The 16,745-nt window shown below is 37.1% G+C and overlaps 1 protein-coding gene and 1 long non-coding RNA gene across 5 annotated transcripts in view; one reads left to right on the top strand and one right to left on the bottom strand.

Moving 5' to 3' along the window:
- LOC137658535 (uncharacterized) overlaps nucleotides 1-14,152 on the top strand; it is a 211,264-nt gene extending 197,112 nt beyond the window's left edge. The window contains exons 2-4 of one of the 2 annotated variants that reach the window (XR_011047358.1): nucleotides 4,535-4,631; nucleotides 12,182-12,395; nucleotides 12,852-14,152. This is a non-coding gene — a long non-coding RNA (uncharacterized lncRNA). The remainder of the gene's footprint in view (nucleotides 1-4,534; nucleotides 4,632-12,181; nucleotides 12,396-12,851) is intronic. The other variant, XR_011047357.1, reaches the window with a different exon arrangement.
- Nucleotides 12,521-16,745, bottom strand: part of LOC137658524 (exosome complex component MTR3-like) — a 166,407-nt gene continuing 162,182 nt past the window's right edge. For all 3 annotated transcript variants that reach the window (XM_068393338.1, XM_068393319.1, XM_068393329.1), the window contains exon 7: nucleotides 12,521-12,615. In XM_068393338.1, the coding sequence (XP_068249439.1) occupies nucleotides 12,556-12,615 (60 nt within the window). In that variant the 3' untranslated portion in view covers nucleotides 12,521-12,555. The remainder of the gene's footprint in view (nucleotides 12,616-16,745) is intronic.

Genomic DNA, 16,745 nt, shown 5'->3' with positions numbered 1-16,745 from the left:
AATAGTTATTAATTGTCCAGCTTTTAGTCCATTTAGAAAAACATTCTTCCCTGTACACAAGATTTTCAAGGGGTTTATGTCTTTACTCCTAAATCTTTCGAGTTATTTTCATAGTGCTAAAGTATAGATGTCTTACATTATTAAATTTCAAGATAAAGATTTTATTTTGCATACTAAAAATTTCTCTCCCATTGTCATATAGTCTGCTGACACTTGATATATTTGAATAAAATAACCCACAATATATGAATTATGAAATTGAGCTTTCGAAGGGACCACCTCCCTTCGTCTTCGGAAAACATACACGGAAAATTGTGTATTTTAATGCATTGATATATTTCGTTTTTATTTTCTTAGTTCCATAGTAGTAATGATAATATATCTATTACCCACTGACTGCATGTCTCTCTAGGTTGCTGGTTTTATGCAACTCCACCAGCTATTCAGTCATCGGCTGCTTACTATTCTCGTCCAGAAGATTGCCAATGTCATTCTTGTCCACTTCCAATACCAATGTCTTGCCTGAGGGCAAAATTTCATCAACAATTTCCTACTCGATGTTTTTCAATCCCTAGAAATTGCGTTCAGCAACGCATTTGGGACCACAGTTTTCTCCCAGCCAAATTCAGGGTTCTGTTAGCAACCGCTTCCAATGAATTACCAATCAATTTAAGATAGATATCATTGTGGAAGTGTTATTTCCAAAACAATAGGAGCATGACTTTGGCCTTTTTGGTGACCTCGAACCATTGGCTGGAACATCGCTTTTTGTATAAAGCTTTCCGAAGTTTGATATCACTTGCTGATACATGAGATGGAGTATTGGATTGGTGTTGGTCATAAGGAACTCCTATTCTGGTGAATCTAAACTCCTCCATTAGGTAGTTTTCAATGACTCAAGGGTGGGCAGGAGCATTGCCCATAAGCAACAAGACTCTGATTGGGTGGTGGTTCTTCGTATATTTTTACCTAAGGAGCAAAAACCCTCATTGACCCATTCCACAAACGAAAGGAGAGTCGCCCAGCCTTGTTTTTTTGACCTCCACAATACGTTCAGTTGCTTCTTCTGCACCGTGTACTTTTAAAAGCCCTTGGAATTTTAGACTGAATCACCAGTAGAGGTTCGATTTTGCAATCCTTGCTGGCATTACCACACAAGAGCTTGGTTAAAAGGTGTTTTATGACCTTGTGACTGGAAATTGCCTTGTCTTTTACTGTAATGAAGGTCCTCCAGTGCATCTTCCATAAGAGTGATCTCATCTAAACTGAACACTTGCCGAGGCATGACAATACACGAACCTTTTAACTTACAACGAATGCCTCTGCTGAATATGGATCAGAGGTCGCAGCCTCGCCGCCTTATACAACACTATGGATACCAGTCTCTTGAAATCTTAAAACCAACCCAGGATCGCCTTGAATGTTTATTTCTCTTTTTCTGCTGACTTATCTGGCTCCTTATTAACAAGGTCAGCATGCAAAAACTTTTTTTTTTTTTATAAATCTCTGCAATTGTATCTCCTTATAACTGCTTCTCATTGATCCAGATGAGAAGCAACTTCTCTACATTATCGAGAAAAATTGCCACTTTTTTTTTTTTTTTTTTTTTTTTTTTTTTAAGAAATGGCAGCACCCCTTTCGCAACTTACATTGATTTCTTCTTTTGGGAAAATCTTACAAATTGTCAATGTTATACAATTGTATATTTTTGCCAGGTTTGCCCCAGGTTACCTTATCCATACTTCTTGACAATTTCCTTTTTCACCTCTACAGTAATCATCTCCTTAACATCTATCTTAATCTTCTAGGGGGCTATTGCCGACAGTAAATGCTGCACTGTACTGTTAACCTAGTGAACAATAATGGGTTGTAGGTTAGCCAAGGCACCAGCCACCCGCCACCCATTGAGTTACTACCTCCAGAGAGTTATTGGGTCCTTTGACTGACCAGACGGTGCATCATCATAACTCTCTCTCTCTCTCTCTCTGGTTACGGCTCGGTTTTCCCTTGCCTACACATACACCGAATAGTTTAGCCCATAATCTACGCATTTCCCTCTTTCCTCGTACACCTGACAATACTAAGATGACCAAAAAACTATTCACTCAAACGAGTTAACAGTCTCGCTGTAATTGTCCAGTGGAAACTCTTCACTTGGTAAGGGTTGAAGTTTTTGAGGTATGGTAAGCAGTTCTTCTAGGACACTCCAAATATTGTATTCTAAGTCTTTGGTAGTGTCATAGCCTCTGTACCATAGATTTCCACTGTCTTGAGTTAGTTCCATTGCTTGAGGGTACACTTAGGCACACTATTCTATGTATTCCCTTATGGGTATTTTCCCTGTTGGAGCCCTTGTGCTTATAGCATCCTGCTTTCCAACTAGGGTTATAGATTAGCTAGTAACGATAATGATGATGATAATTAGATAAAAGAACACTCGATGACAACTCTTCAAAGAACACTTCCAAAGACACACTTGCACGATACTGCACCTAGAATTCTGGATGATGCTTCTAAAAAGTAATGCTCAGAGTAGAAGCGTCAAGGCATCGTTAAGCAATGGTATGGAAGGGTTGCAAGTTAAGGTAAAATAAAATGGCATACAAATCTTGTGAACACTTTGTGGGTGGTGTATGAGCACATTGTGTGCTAGTATTAGTACTGTACTTGTCCAGAAAAGTGTTCATATGGAGGGAAATTTTAATTTGCAGACCTATGTACGGTTTGTAAACAGGTTTAAATTTTGTTTTCTCTTATGCCAACTTGTTCATATTTCAGTTACACATAGTTACTACTGTATAGTAAAAAAGGTATGTGCAATTTATGTAGTAATTTTACAGATTGTTGCATATGTAATGCTTACACTAAGTATGGAAATACCATGGACATTCTTTTAAAAGTGATGAGCAAATATACAAAAACTTATGAATTATATGCAGTATATACATTTTCATAAAGAGAAGACCCGTGGTATTTTAATTGACTCCCTTCGCCTTTTTAAAAATAGATTGCTCCTGTCATCAATGGTTGCATTGATAGCAATGGGATTAGCAGGGTATTGTCTTGTCAGCTAGTTTTTGTCTGACTGTTTCTAGAGGTGTGGAAAGGATACAGCAGTCTGGATCCTAATACCCCTTTCACTCACTAAAGTGCTCCTAAACAACCTTATATTACTGATGTGTAGGGCTTGTCATATCATATGATTCACTTAAATTCTGTTGGTGTGAATAAAGTTTAATTCTGTTGGTGTTAACAAAGTTTCCACTGAATTTTTATGTTTCAGGTGGCAGTGCAAGTTGTTTGCTAAATACCTCATCGATTAACTTTAGAGGTGGAAATGTAGACCTTATAATAAATCTTCTGTACTAGCAAATCAAGCCCTATGCTTGCATACACACCAATCCCTGCACCAAGTGGTAAACAAAAAAAAAATCAGGCAATTTTCTTTCGGCTCGACCCGATTCAGGAAGATGAGGAAGAAAACCGAGGCGTACCGGAAAGTGAGGAATTAACTTTTTTTTTAAACTGTGTAGCTCGTTACTGATAAATACCCTATTGTAAGTTTAGGAGATTTTACCAAATATGCAGAAGTAGCAACTCCCAAGATAGTTTACTCCTCTCGGTTCTCCAGCTTCGTGGTGGATATAATTGATAAATTGCAATTAAGGATAAGGTTTCAATGTAGAACTAAAGCCACTTTACCTCAATGTTCCATTTATAAGTTTGTGACACTGAGAAAAGAGTGGGCAGGGCTTCTAACTTTTCTCTTTGGCTAAACAGAGGAAAAGTGTTTGGGTATTATTATTATTATTATTATTTTTCCTAGCTAAGCTAGAACCCTAGTTGGAGCAAGATGCTATAAGCCCAAGGGCTCCAACAGGGAAAAATAGCCAGTGAGGAAAGGAAATAAGGAAATAAACGATAAAAGTAGTAATGAAAATTGAAATAGAATATTTCATAAACATCAACAACATTAGAACAGATATTTGATATATAGATTATAAAAGGACTTATGTAAGCCTGTTTATAGCCATTGTTGCGGAAATTGAATCAATAAATTCTAGTACTAAAAGAGTTCCTGAAGGGTCTAAAACATGCTGTGCCAAAAATAGCAATTAGTACAGCCGATATATAAAAATGTAATTCGAGAAAAATCCTGTGACAATGGCCATTGAATTCATAGTAGTAAAATTGGCAATACTAGTGATTGCACACATTTCTGTAGGTATGTAATGTACTGTGGAAGAGATTTTCAGCATCAGTCGGTCATTAATTGCTGTAGGAAAAACATTGAGGTTATCCAACCTTTATATTTTTGACATTCTATCCAAGAAAATATTGAAAACATATTTTGCCATTCACTTGATGGGAATTTCCTAACATAAACTAAGGTTTTTGTTTATTTGTTATAGACAGATGAGTTGCAATCTGTCTAAGTTATATATTTAAAATTTGCTAGTGTATTTGCATAGACTTCTTTGTTCACCAATAACATTTCATGTTGATCACATGGCTAAGAATTCTTTATTTTCAGAACAATGTGTTTACTGTATAATTACTGCAAAATCCACTCAGTCCCCATCAAGCTGACCAAGGAATGCAGATTGGAGCAAAACGTGTAGATGCCTACGGTAAGTGAGGGTGAATTGTAATTTCTGAAGCTATGCTCAGGCAGCTTAATTCATTCAGTACAGTACTTAACATTTGTGTTAATGGCTTTATAATTTCTAAGGAGATAGAGAAAAAGGGTGAATTGTAATTTCTGAAGCTATGCTCAGGCAGCTTAATTCATTCAGAACAGTACTTAACATTTGTGTTAATGGCTTTATAATTTCTAAGGAGATAGAGAAAAAGGGTGAATTGTAATTTCTGAAGCTATGCTCAGGCAGCTTAATTCATTCAGTACAGTACTTAACATTTGTGTTAATGGCTTTATAATTTCTAAGGAGATAGAGAAAGAGGGTGAATTGTAATTTCTGAAGCTATGCTCAGTCAGGTTAATTCATTCAGTACAGTACTTAACATTTGTGTTAATAGCTTTATAATTTCTAAGGAGTTACGAGAAAGAGGGTGAATTGTAATTTCTGAAGCTATGTTCAGTCAGGTTAATTCATTCAGTACAGTACTTAACATTTGTGTTAATGGCTTTATAATTTCTAAGGAGTTAGGAGAAAGAGGGTGAATTGTAATTTCTGAAGCTATGTTCAGTCAGGTTAATTCATTCAGTACAGTACTTAACATTTGTGTTAATAGCTTTATAATTTCTAAGGAGTTAGGAGAAAGAGGGTGAACTGTAATTTCTGAAGCTATGTTCAGGCAGCTTAATTCATTCAGTACAGTACTTAACATTTGTGTTAATGGCTTTATAATTTCTAAGGAGATAGAGAAAGAGGGTGAATTGTAATTTCTGAAGCTATGTTCAGTCAGGTTCATTCATTCAGTACAGTACTTAACATTTGTGTTAATGGCTTTATAATTTCTAAGGAGTTAGGAGAAAGAGGGTGAATTGTAATTTCTGAAGCTATGTTCAGTCAGGTTAATTCATTCAGTACAGTACTTAACATTTGTGTTAATAGCTTTATAATTTCTAAGGAGTTAGGAGAAAGAGGGTGAACTGTAATTTCTGAAGCTATGTTCAGGCAGCTTAATTCATTCAGTACAGTACTTAACATTTGTGTTAATGGCTTTATAATTTCTAAGGAGATAGAGAAAGAGGGTGAATTGTAATTTCTGAAGCTATGTTCAGTCAGGTTAATTCATTCAGTACAGTACTTAACATTTGTGTTAATAGCTTTATAATTTCTAAGGAGTTAGGAGAAAGAGGGTGAATTGTAATTTCTGAAGCTATGCTCAGGCAGCTTAATTCATTCAGTACAGTACTTAACATTTGTGTTAATGGCTTTATAATTTCTAAGGAGATAGAGAAAAAGGGTGAACTGTAATTTCTGAAGCTATGTTCAGTCAGGTTAATTCATTCAGTACAGTACTTAACATTTGTGTTAATGGCTTTATAATTTCTAAGGAGTTAGGAGAAAGAGGGTGAATTGTAATTTCTGAAGCTATGCTCAGGCAGCTTAATTCATTCAGTACAGTACTTAACATTTGTGTTAATGGCTTTATAATTTCTAAGGAGTTAGGAGAAAGAGGGTGAATTTTAATTTATGAAGCTATGCTCAGGCAGCTTAATTCATTCAGTACAGTACTTAACATTTGTGTTAATGGCTTTATAATTTCTAAGGAGTTAGGAGAAAGAGGGTGAATTGTAATTTCTGAAGCTATGCTCAGGCAGCTTAATTCATTCAATACAGTACTTGACATTTGTGTTAATGGCTTTATAATTTCTAAGGAGTTAGGAGAAAGAGGGTGAATTTTAATCTATGAAGCTATGCTCAGGCTATGCTCAGGCAGCTTAATTCATTCAGTACAGTACTTAACATTTGTGTTAATGGCTTTATAATTTCTAAGGAGATAGAGAAAAAGGGTGAATTGTAATTTCTGAAGCTATGATCAGTCAGGTTAATTCATTCAGTACAGTACTTAACATTTGTGTTAATGGCTTTATAATTTCTAAGGAGATAGGAGAAAGAGGGTGAATTGTAATTTCTGAAGCTATGTTCAGTCAGGTTAATTCATTCAGTGCAGTACTTAACATTTGTGTTAATGGCTTTATAATTTCTAAGGAGTTAGGAGAAAGAGGGTGAATTTTAATCTATGAAGCTATGCTCAGGCTATGCTCAGGCAGCTTAATTCATTCAGTACAGTACTTAACATTTGTGTTAATGGCTTTATAATTTCTAAGGAGATAGAGAAAAGGGGTGAATTGTAATTTCTGAAGCTATGATCAGTCAGGTTAATTCATTCAGTACAGTACTTAACATTTGTGTTAATGGCTTTATAATTTCTAAGGAGATAGGAGAAAGAGGGTGAATTGTAATTTCTGAAGCTATGCTCAGGCAGCTTAATTCATTCAGTACAGTACTTAACATTTGTGTTAATGGCTTTATAATTTCTAAGGAGATAGAGAAAAATAGTTAATTGTAATTTCTGAAGCTATGTTCAGTCAGGTTAATTCATTCAGTACAGTACTTAACATTTGTGTTAATAGCTTTATAATTTCTAAGGAGTTAGGAGAAAGAAGGTGAATTGTAATTTCTGAAGCAATGCTCAGGCAGGTTAATTCATTCAGTACAGTACTTAAATGTGTGTTAATAGCTTTATAATTTCTAAGGAGTTAGGAGAAAGAGGGTGAATTTTAATTTCTGAAGCTATGCTCAGGCACCTTAATTCATTCAGTACAGTACTTAACATTTGTGTTAATGGCTTTATAATTTCTAAGGAGATAGGAGAAAGAGGGTGAATTTTAATTTCTGAAGCTATGCTCAGGCAGCTTAATTCATTCAGTACAGTACTTAACATTTGTGTTAATGGCTTTATAATTTCTAAGGAGATAGAGAAAAAGGGTGAATTGTAATTTCTGAAGCTATGTTCAGTCAGGTTAATTCATTCAGTACAGTACTTAACATTTGTGTTAATAGCTTTATAATTTCTAAGGAGTTAGGAGAAAGAAGGTGAATTGTAATTTCTGAAGCTATGTTCAGTCAGGTTAATTCATTCAGTACAGTACTTAACATTTGTGTTAATAGCTATATAATTTCTAAGGAGATAGAGAAAGAGGGTGAATTGTAATTTCTGAAGCTATGTTCAGTCAGGTTAATTCATTCAGTACAGTACTTAACATTTGTGTTAATAGTTTTATAATTTCTAAGGAGTTAGGAGAAAGAGGGTGAATTGTAATTTCTGAAGCTATGCTCAGGCAGCTTAATTCATTCAGTACAGTACTTAACATTTGTGTTAATGGCTTTATAATTTCTAAGGAGATAGAGAAAAAGGGTGAATTGTAATTTCTGAAGCTATGCTCAGGCAGCTTAATTCATTCAGTACAGTACTTAACATTTGTGTTAATGGCTTTATAATTTCTAAGGAGATAGAGAAAAAGGGTGAATTGTAATTTCTGAAGCTATGTTCAGTCAGGTTAATTTATTCAGTACAGTACTTAACATTTGTGTTAATAGCTTTATAATTTCTAAGGAGTTAGGAGAAAGAGGGTTTATTGTAATTTCTGAAGCTATGCTCAGGCAGGTTAATTCATTCAGTACAGTACTTAACATTTGTGTTGATAGCTTTATAATTTCTAAGGAGTTAGGAGAAAGAGGGTGAATTGTAATTTCTGAAGCTACGTTCAGGCAGCTTAATTCATTCAGTACAGTACTTACCAGTTGTGTTAATAGCTTTATAATTTCTAGCTTTATAATTTCTAAGGAGTTAGGAGAAAGAGAGTGAATTGTAATTTCTGAAGCTATGTTCAGGCAGCTTAATTCATTCAGTACAGTACTTAACATTTGTGTTGATAGCTTTATAATTTCTAAGGAGTTAGGAGAAAGAGGGTGAATTGTAATTTCTGAAGCTATGTTCAGTCAGGTTAATTCATTCAGTACAGTACTTAACATTTGTGTTAATAGCTTTATAATTTCTAAGGAGTTAGGAGAAAGAGGGTGAATTGTAATTTCTGAAGCTATGTTCAGGCAGCTTAATTCATTCAGTACAGTACTTAACATTTGTGTTAATGGCTTTATAATTTCTAAGGAGTTAGGAGAAAGAAGGTGAATTGTAATTTCTGAAGCAATGCTCAGGCAGGTTAATTCATTCAGTACAGTACTTAAATGTGTGTTAATAGCTTTATAATTTCAAAGGAGTTAGGAGAAAAAGGGTGAATTTTAATTTCTGAAGCTATGCTCAGGCACCTTAATTCATTCAGTACAGTACTTAACATTTGTGTTAATGGCTTTATAATTTCTAAGGAGATAGAGAAAAAGGGTGAATTGTAATTTCTGAAGCTATGTTCAGGCAGCTTAATTCATTCAGTACAGTACTTAACATTTGTGTTAATAGCTTTATAATTTCTAAGGAGATAGAGAAAAAGGGTGAATTGTAATTTCTGAAGCTATGTTCAGTCAGGTTAATTCATTCAGTACAGTACTTAACATTTGTGTTAATAGCTTTATAATTTCTAAGGAGTTAGGAGAAAGAGGGTGAATTGTAATTTCTGAAGCTATGCTCAGGCAGCTTAATTCATTCAGTACAGTACTTAACATTTGTGTTAATGGCTTTATAATTTCTAAGGAGATAGAGAAAAAGGGTGAATTGTAATTTCTGAAGCTATGCTCAGGCAGCTTAATTCATTCAGTACAGTACTTAACATTTGTGTTAATGGCTTTATAATTTCTAAGGAGATAGAGAAAAAGGGTGAATTGTAATTTCTGAAGCTATGTTCAGTCAGGTTAATTCATTCAGTACAGTACTTAACATTTGTGTTAATGGCTTTATAATTTCTAAGGAGATAGAGAAAAAGGGTGAATTGTAATTTCTGAAGCTATGTTCAGTCAGGTTAATTCATTCAGTACAGTACTTAACATTTGTGTTAATAGCTTTATAATTTCTAAGGAGTTAGGAGAAAGAGGGTTTATTGTAATTTCTGAAGCTATGCTCAGGCAGGTTAATACATTCAGTAAAGTGCTTAACATTTGTGTTGATAGCTTTATAATTTCTAAGGAGTTAGGAGAAAGAGGGTGAATTGTAATTTCTGAAGCTATGTTCAGGCAGCTTAATTCATTCAGTACAGTACTTAACATTTGTGTTGATAGCTTTATAATTTCTAAGGAGTTAGGAGAAAGAGGGTGAATTGTAATTTCTGAAGCTATGTTCAGGCAGCTTAATTCATTCAGTACAGTACTTAACATTTGTGTTGATAGCTTTATAATTTCTAAGGAGTTAGGAGAAAGAGGGTGAATTGTAATTTCTGAAGCTATGTTCAGGCAGCTTAATTCATTCAGTACAGTACTTAACATTTGTGTTGATAGCTTTATAATTTCTAAGGAGTTAGGAGAAAGAGGGTGAATTGTAATTTCTGAAGCTATGTTCAGGCAGCTTAATTCATTCAGTACAGTACTTAACATTTGTGTTGATAGCTTTATAATTTCTAAGGAGTTAGGAGAAAGAGTGTGAATTGTAATTTCTGAAGCTATGTTCAGTCAGGTTAATTCATTCAGTACAGTACTTAACATTTGTGTTAATAGCTTTATAATTTCTAAGGAGTTAGGAGAAAGAGGGTGAATTGTAATTTCTGAAGCTATGTTCAGTCAGGTTAATTCATTCAGTACAGTACTTAACATTTGTGTTAATGGCTTTATAATTTCTAAGGAGATAGAGAAAGAGGGTGAATTGTAATTTCTGAAGCTATGCTCAGGCAGCTTAATTCATTCAGTACAGTACTTAACATTTGTGTTAATGGCTTTATAATTTCTAAGGAGATAGAGAAAAAGGGTGAATTGTAATTTCTGAAGCTATGTTCAGGCAGCTTAATTCATTCAGTACAGTACTTAACATTTGTGTTAATGGCTTTATAATTTCTAAGGAGATAGAGAAAGAGGGTGAATTGTAATTTCTGAAGCTATGCTCAGGCAGCTTAATTCATTCAGTACAGTACTTAACATTTGTGTTGATAGCTTTATAATTTCTAAGGAGTTAGGAGAAAGAGGGTGAATTGTAATTTCTGAAGCTATGTTCAGGCAGCTTAATTCATTCAGTACAGTACTTAACATTTGTGTTGATAGCTTTATAATTTCTAAGGAGTTAGGAGAAAGAGGGTGAATTGTAATTTCTGAAGCTATGTTCAGGCAGCTTAATTCATTCAGTACAGTACTTAACATTTGTGTTAATAGCTTTATAATTTCTAAGGAGTTAGGAGAAACAGAGTGAATTGTAATTTCTGAAGCTATGCTCACTCACTAATCTATTCAATACAGTACTTGAATATGTTGTTTAATAGCTTTATCATTTCTAAGGAGTTAGAAGAAATTATAAAAAAGCCAAGTGCTATGGCTGTATTCTCTCATCATATTTATACAATTGCTATAACTTCTTAATTAAATAAATTGGGGGGATGGAATATTAATGTGTATACTATTATGGGATGAAAATTTTGACCCTTCAAAAACTAGAAAAGTGTCTATTTTTACATTAGTGTGCGGATGTTATTACTTCAATACTCTCCTCAAGTTGATGCCGAGGGATATTGTAAAATCTGAGAATCTATGGCTCTTTGTCAAAAAATGTTGGACTGAGATGAAATCACAATTTAAATTTATTTTTTTTTCTTTTCAACTATGATACCTAGTGGTGATCTTAGGGTGCTACTGTATTTCCACATTATAGTAATATTTTGCCCAAGTCTGCCTTTTTAAGTACATGCAAATCTCTATATTTTTTTCATTGGCAACTAATAATGATTTTCTCATAGACATTAACTAATAAACTTCACAGGCATTTTATAAGCTTAATTAGCCAATATCCACTATTGCACATTTTTTTTTTAAATAAATCTGTCTATTCTAACCAGGCAAAAATTTCAAGCTTGCTTTGCTTATATCCACTAATGCCCATTTAGTATTTCAGAAATGCCTGTTAATCTTACATAAATTTAAACTAAATTAGATTAGAAATTTATATGCTGTACAGTAGTTTTAATTCGTATAATGCAGTATATTAACATACTGTATGATAAGTATGATGGATTCACTGAAGATTTTGCTTTAAACATTGTCAAAGTGGCTACGTATTAAAAAGTTAAATTCTTTAAAAATTTAATCTTGCCCCACTAATTAAGAGGAATGTTTAAAAAAATTAACCCTAAAATGGTACTACACAGGATAGATTGCAAATCTTTTACAGTAATGCAGATGTACACCATTATTACACTAAGATTTGGAATTGCTGTTTGAGGTTTTTCAGAGGAGCAATCTAAATGTATATCATTTTTATTTTAAGTTTGTTCTTGATTTAGCTTTTGACATTTATAAAGTAAATTGTTTAGTTTACTTCCCTTGATAATCTGTTTTGTTTAAAACTAAGTGATAAATGTGAGCTCCTTTTCCACATGGAATAATTAGAAGCTAAATTTTTTAGCTTTGTATCATGCTTTTCCATTTTAAATGTAGGTGGTTATAGCAATTTCTCTTTTTAAGTTTTCTTTTAATTCTTACTAAAGCATAAGCTAATATTTAGTTGGACAACAATATTTCCTTAACTGACCAGTGAATCACTAACATATCTTCAAATTTTGCAGATAACACGGCCTCACATCATAAGGACTAGAATAGATTTCTGAATTTGGGCTATACAGCCCAACGCCAGGGAGTGCGAGACCTTTCAACGACCATAGGGAACAGACATTTTGGGATTTTGATTTTCAATTATCTGTCATCAAAGGAACTACTGTATACCAAAATATCAGCTAACCTTGAATAATTAATCTAGACATGTCTTCAAAACAATTTATGGTACGTATGTATATTATGAGAAATATTTAAGATAAAATTTGAATTGTAAGTAACACTTAATACAATTAAAAAAGTTTTAATGAGCAATGTTCTTCCAAACTTTAGGAGCAGTTAAAAAAGCCAGATCATAAGAAAAGTACTTTATTAATAATTGTAACAATCACTCGACAGTAATTGCGGCTTCATCACTAAGGGCCTGATCAATGTAGTCCTCTAAAGTCTGAAAAGATTCAAATTTTAAAAGGTTATTAACAAATTACACGTAAAAAACTTAGAAAGTTCTATCATATTTTGAAAGCACACACTCATTCATGTTAAATGTCGACAAGAAGTTTTTATTATAATGGTTTTTGTAATTGTTTTAAAGTAAAAAAAAAAAATTACATACTAACTTCTCAAATTTTTTCTTTTATCCAGAAGCAAAACATCTCTAATTATAAATTCTTTAATTTGTAGAAATAATATAGACTGCAGCAGCTGCAAAACCATTATCAGCACCAAGGTCCATCACAAGATAGTTTACAAACACCAATAGCAGCAAGGTTAACAGTCTCTGTACGCATGGCAACCGTGATAGCAGGAACATAAGACAGTATAAAGATGGAACCAATGAGAAATAGCAAAAACAACTAATAACTTCGAGTTTGAATTGGGCCTTTGGAATGGCAGCAGAGGACATTACTTTATTTCAATGAATGTAAAACCGTGCAGGGCCACAATCACAGGCAGCACTGACAGAGGAATAATAAGTCTGAAGTACCAGAATTGTCAAGATTGAACAGAATCTATGACACCACAACTGCCAACAGTGAAAACCAACAAGAGTATTAGGGCTGCCATCATACCCATAACTGCACAGTGAACAATACCAGAAGCACTATGACAACAGCAACATGACTACCACCACCGACCACAAACAACAGTAACAGGACTGTCCAGTTAACACTGCCATGTGACCTTAACTTATAACAGTGAACACTGCCAAAAGTGAATGCTGCCAACTAACAATATTGCCAACAGAAAATGCTTCAAATATTGACTCCCCAATGGTGTGAGTGCTGTCAACAAGAAAGATTGCAAATAATTAATGCTGTTGGCAAACAGAGCTGCCAACAATCAAAACTGCAAATGGTGAGTGCTATCAACAATCAGGCTTGCTAACAGTGAGTACTGCCAACAATTGAGTGGCTTGCCAACAGTGAGTACTGCCAACAATTGGGTGGCTTGCCAACAGTGTGCACGCCTCCAAAAATCGGGCTTGCCAACTGTGAGTGCCAACAACAATCAAGAGGGCCAACGGTGAAGGCCAATGACAATCAAGAGGGCCAACGGTGAAGGCCAATGACAATCAAGAGGGCCAACGGTGAAGGCCAACGACAATCAAGAGGGCCAACGGTGAAGGCCAACGACAATCAAGAGGGCCAACGGTGAAGGCCAACGACAATCAAGAGGGCCAACGGTGAAGGCCAACGACAATCAAGAGGGCCAACGGTGAAGGCCAACGACAATTAAGAGGGCCAACGGTGAATGCCGCCGCCAACAATCATGAGTACCAACAATAAATTCCGCCAACAATCCAAGAGTGCCGGCGTTAATGCCGCCATCAACAATCCAAGAGTGCCGACGGTGACTGCCGCCAGCAACGATCCAAGAGTGCGGACGGTGACTGCCGCCAGCAACGATCCAAGAGTGGCGACGGTGACTGCCGCCAGCAACGATCCAAGAGTGGCGACGGTGACTGCCGCCAGCAACGATCCAAGAGTGCCGACGGGGACTGCCGCCAGCAACGATCCAAGAGTGCCGACGGTGACTGCCGCCAGCAACGATCCAAGAGTGCCGACGGGGACTGCCGCCAGATAACGATCCAAGAGTGGCGACGGTGACTGCCGCCAGCAACGATCCAAGAGTGCCGACGGGGACTGCCGCCAGCAACGATCCAAGAGTGCCGACGGGGACTGCCGCCAGCAACGATCCAAGAGTGCCGACGGGGACTGCCGCCAGCAACGATCCAAGAGTGCCGACGGGGACTGCCGCCAGCAACGATCCAAGAGTGCCGACGGGGACTGCCGCCAGCAACGATCCAAGAGTGCCGACGGGGACTGCCGCCAGCAACGATCCAAGAGTGCCGACGGGGACTGCCGCCAGCAACGATCCAAGAGTGCCGACGGGGACTGCCGCCAGCAACGATCCAAGAGTGCCGACGGGGACTGCCGCCAGCAACGATCCAAGAGTGCCGACGGGGACTGCCGCCAGCAACGATCCAAGAGTGCCGACGGGGACTGCCGCCAGCAACAATCCAAGAGTGCCGACGGGGACTGCCGCCGGTGACTGCCGCCAACAATCAAGACTGCCAACATTGAATGCTGCCAACAAACAATCAAGACTGCCAACAAACAATCAAGAGTGCCAACATTGAATGCTGCCAACAAACAAGTGCCAACAAACAATCAAGATTGCCAACAGTAAATGCTAACAATAAAAAAATGCCAACATTGAATGCTGCCAACAATCAAGCTTGCCAACATTGAATGCTGCCAACACAATAAAGAGTGCCAACACTGACTGCTCCCAACAATCATGATTGCAAATTGTGGAATGGCACCAACATTCAAGAGTGCCAACATTGAATGCCACCAACAATCGAGTGCCAACATTAAATGCCACCAACAATCGAGTGCCAACATTGAATGCCACCAACAATCGAGGGCCAACATTGAATGCCACCAACAATCAAACATCAAATGCTGCCAACAATAGTGCCAACATTGAATGCTGCCAACAATTGAGTGCCAACATCGAATGCTGCCAACAATCGAATGCCACCAAATAATCGAGAGCCAACATTGAATGCTCCCAAACAACCGAGTGCCAAACAATAAAGGCAAACATTGAATGCTGCCGACAATCGAGGGTGCCAAACATTGAATGCTGCCGAAAATTAAGAAATGCTGCCAACAATAGTGCCAGCATCAAATGCTGCCAACAATTTAGTGCCAACATAAAATGCTGCCAACAATAGTGCCAACATAAAATGCTGCCAACATTGAATGCTGCTAACAATAGTGCCAACATTGAATACTGCCAACAATAGTGCCAAGATGCCAACATCGAATGCTGCCAACAATAGTGGCAACATCGAATGCTGCCAACAATAGTGGCAACATCGAACGCTGCCAACAATAGTGGCAACATCGAATGCTGACATCAATAGTGTCAACATCGAATGCTGACATCAATAGTGTCAAGCTGCCAACAATAGTGCCAACATTGAATGCTGCCAACAATTGAGTCCCAACATCGAATGCTGCCAACAATTGAGTGCCAACATCGAATGCTGCCAACAATTGAGTGCCAACATCGAATGCTGCCAACAATTGAGTGACAACATCGAATGCTGCCAACAATTGAGTGACAACATCGAATGCTGCCAACAATCGAGTGCCAACATCGAATGCTGCCAACAATCGAGTGCCAACATCGAATGCTGCCAACAATAGAGTGCCAACATCGAATGCTGCCAACAATCGAGTGCCAACATCGAATGCTGCCAACAATCGAGTGCCAACACCGAATGCTGCCAACAATCGAGTGCCAACACCGAATGCTGCCAACAATCGAGAGTGCCACCATCGAGTGCTGCCAACAATCGAGAGTGCCAACATCGAGTGCTGCCAACAATCGAGAGTGCCAACATCGAGTGCTGCCAACAATCAAGTGCTGCCAACAATCGAGAGTGCCAACATCGAGTGCTGCCAACAATCGAGAGTGCCAACATCGAGTGCTGCCAACATCGAATGCTGCCAACAATCGAGTGCCAACATCGAATGCTGCCAACAATCGAGTGCCAACATCGAATGCTGCCAACAATCGAGTGCCAACATCGAATGCTGCCAACAATCGAGTGCCAACATCGAATGCTGCCAACAATAGAGTGCCAACATTGAATGCTGCCAACAATAGAGTGCCAACATTGAATGCTGCCAACAATAGAGTGCCAACATTGAATGCTGCCAACAATAGAGTGCCAACATTGAATGCTGCCAACAATAGAGTGCCAACATTGAATGCTGCCAACAATAGAGTGCCAACATTGAATGCTGCCAACAATAGAGTGCCAATTTGGATTGCTGCCAACAATAGAGTGCCAATTTGGATTGCTGCCAACAATAGAGTGCCAATTTGGATTGCTGCCAACAATAGAGTGCCAACATTGAATGCTGCCAACAATAGAGTGCCAATTTGGATTGCTGCCAACAATAGAGTGCCAACATTGAATGCTGCCAACAATAGAGTGCCAACATTGAATGCTGCCAACAATCGAGTGCCAACATTGAATGCTGCCAACAATCG

Source organism: Palaemon carinicauda, chromosome 1 (assembly GCF_036898095.1).
Source record: "Palaemon carinicauda isolate YSFRI2023 chromosome 1, ASM3689809v2, whole genome shotgun sequence".
Classification (NCBI taxonomy): domain Eukaryota; kingdom Metazoa; phylum Arthropoda; class Malacostraca; order Decapoda; family Palaemonidae; genus Palaemon; species Palaemon carinicauda.
Note: the sequence above shows the minus strand (reverse complement) of the source record. Positions and strands in the feature narration are given on the sequence as shown.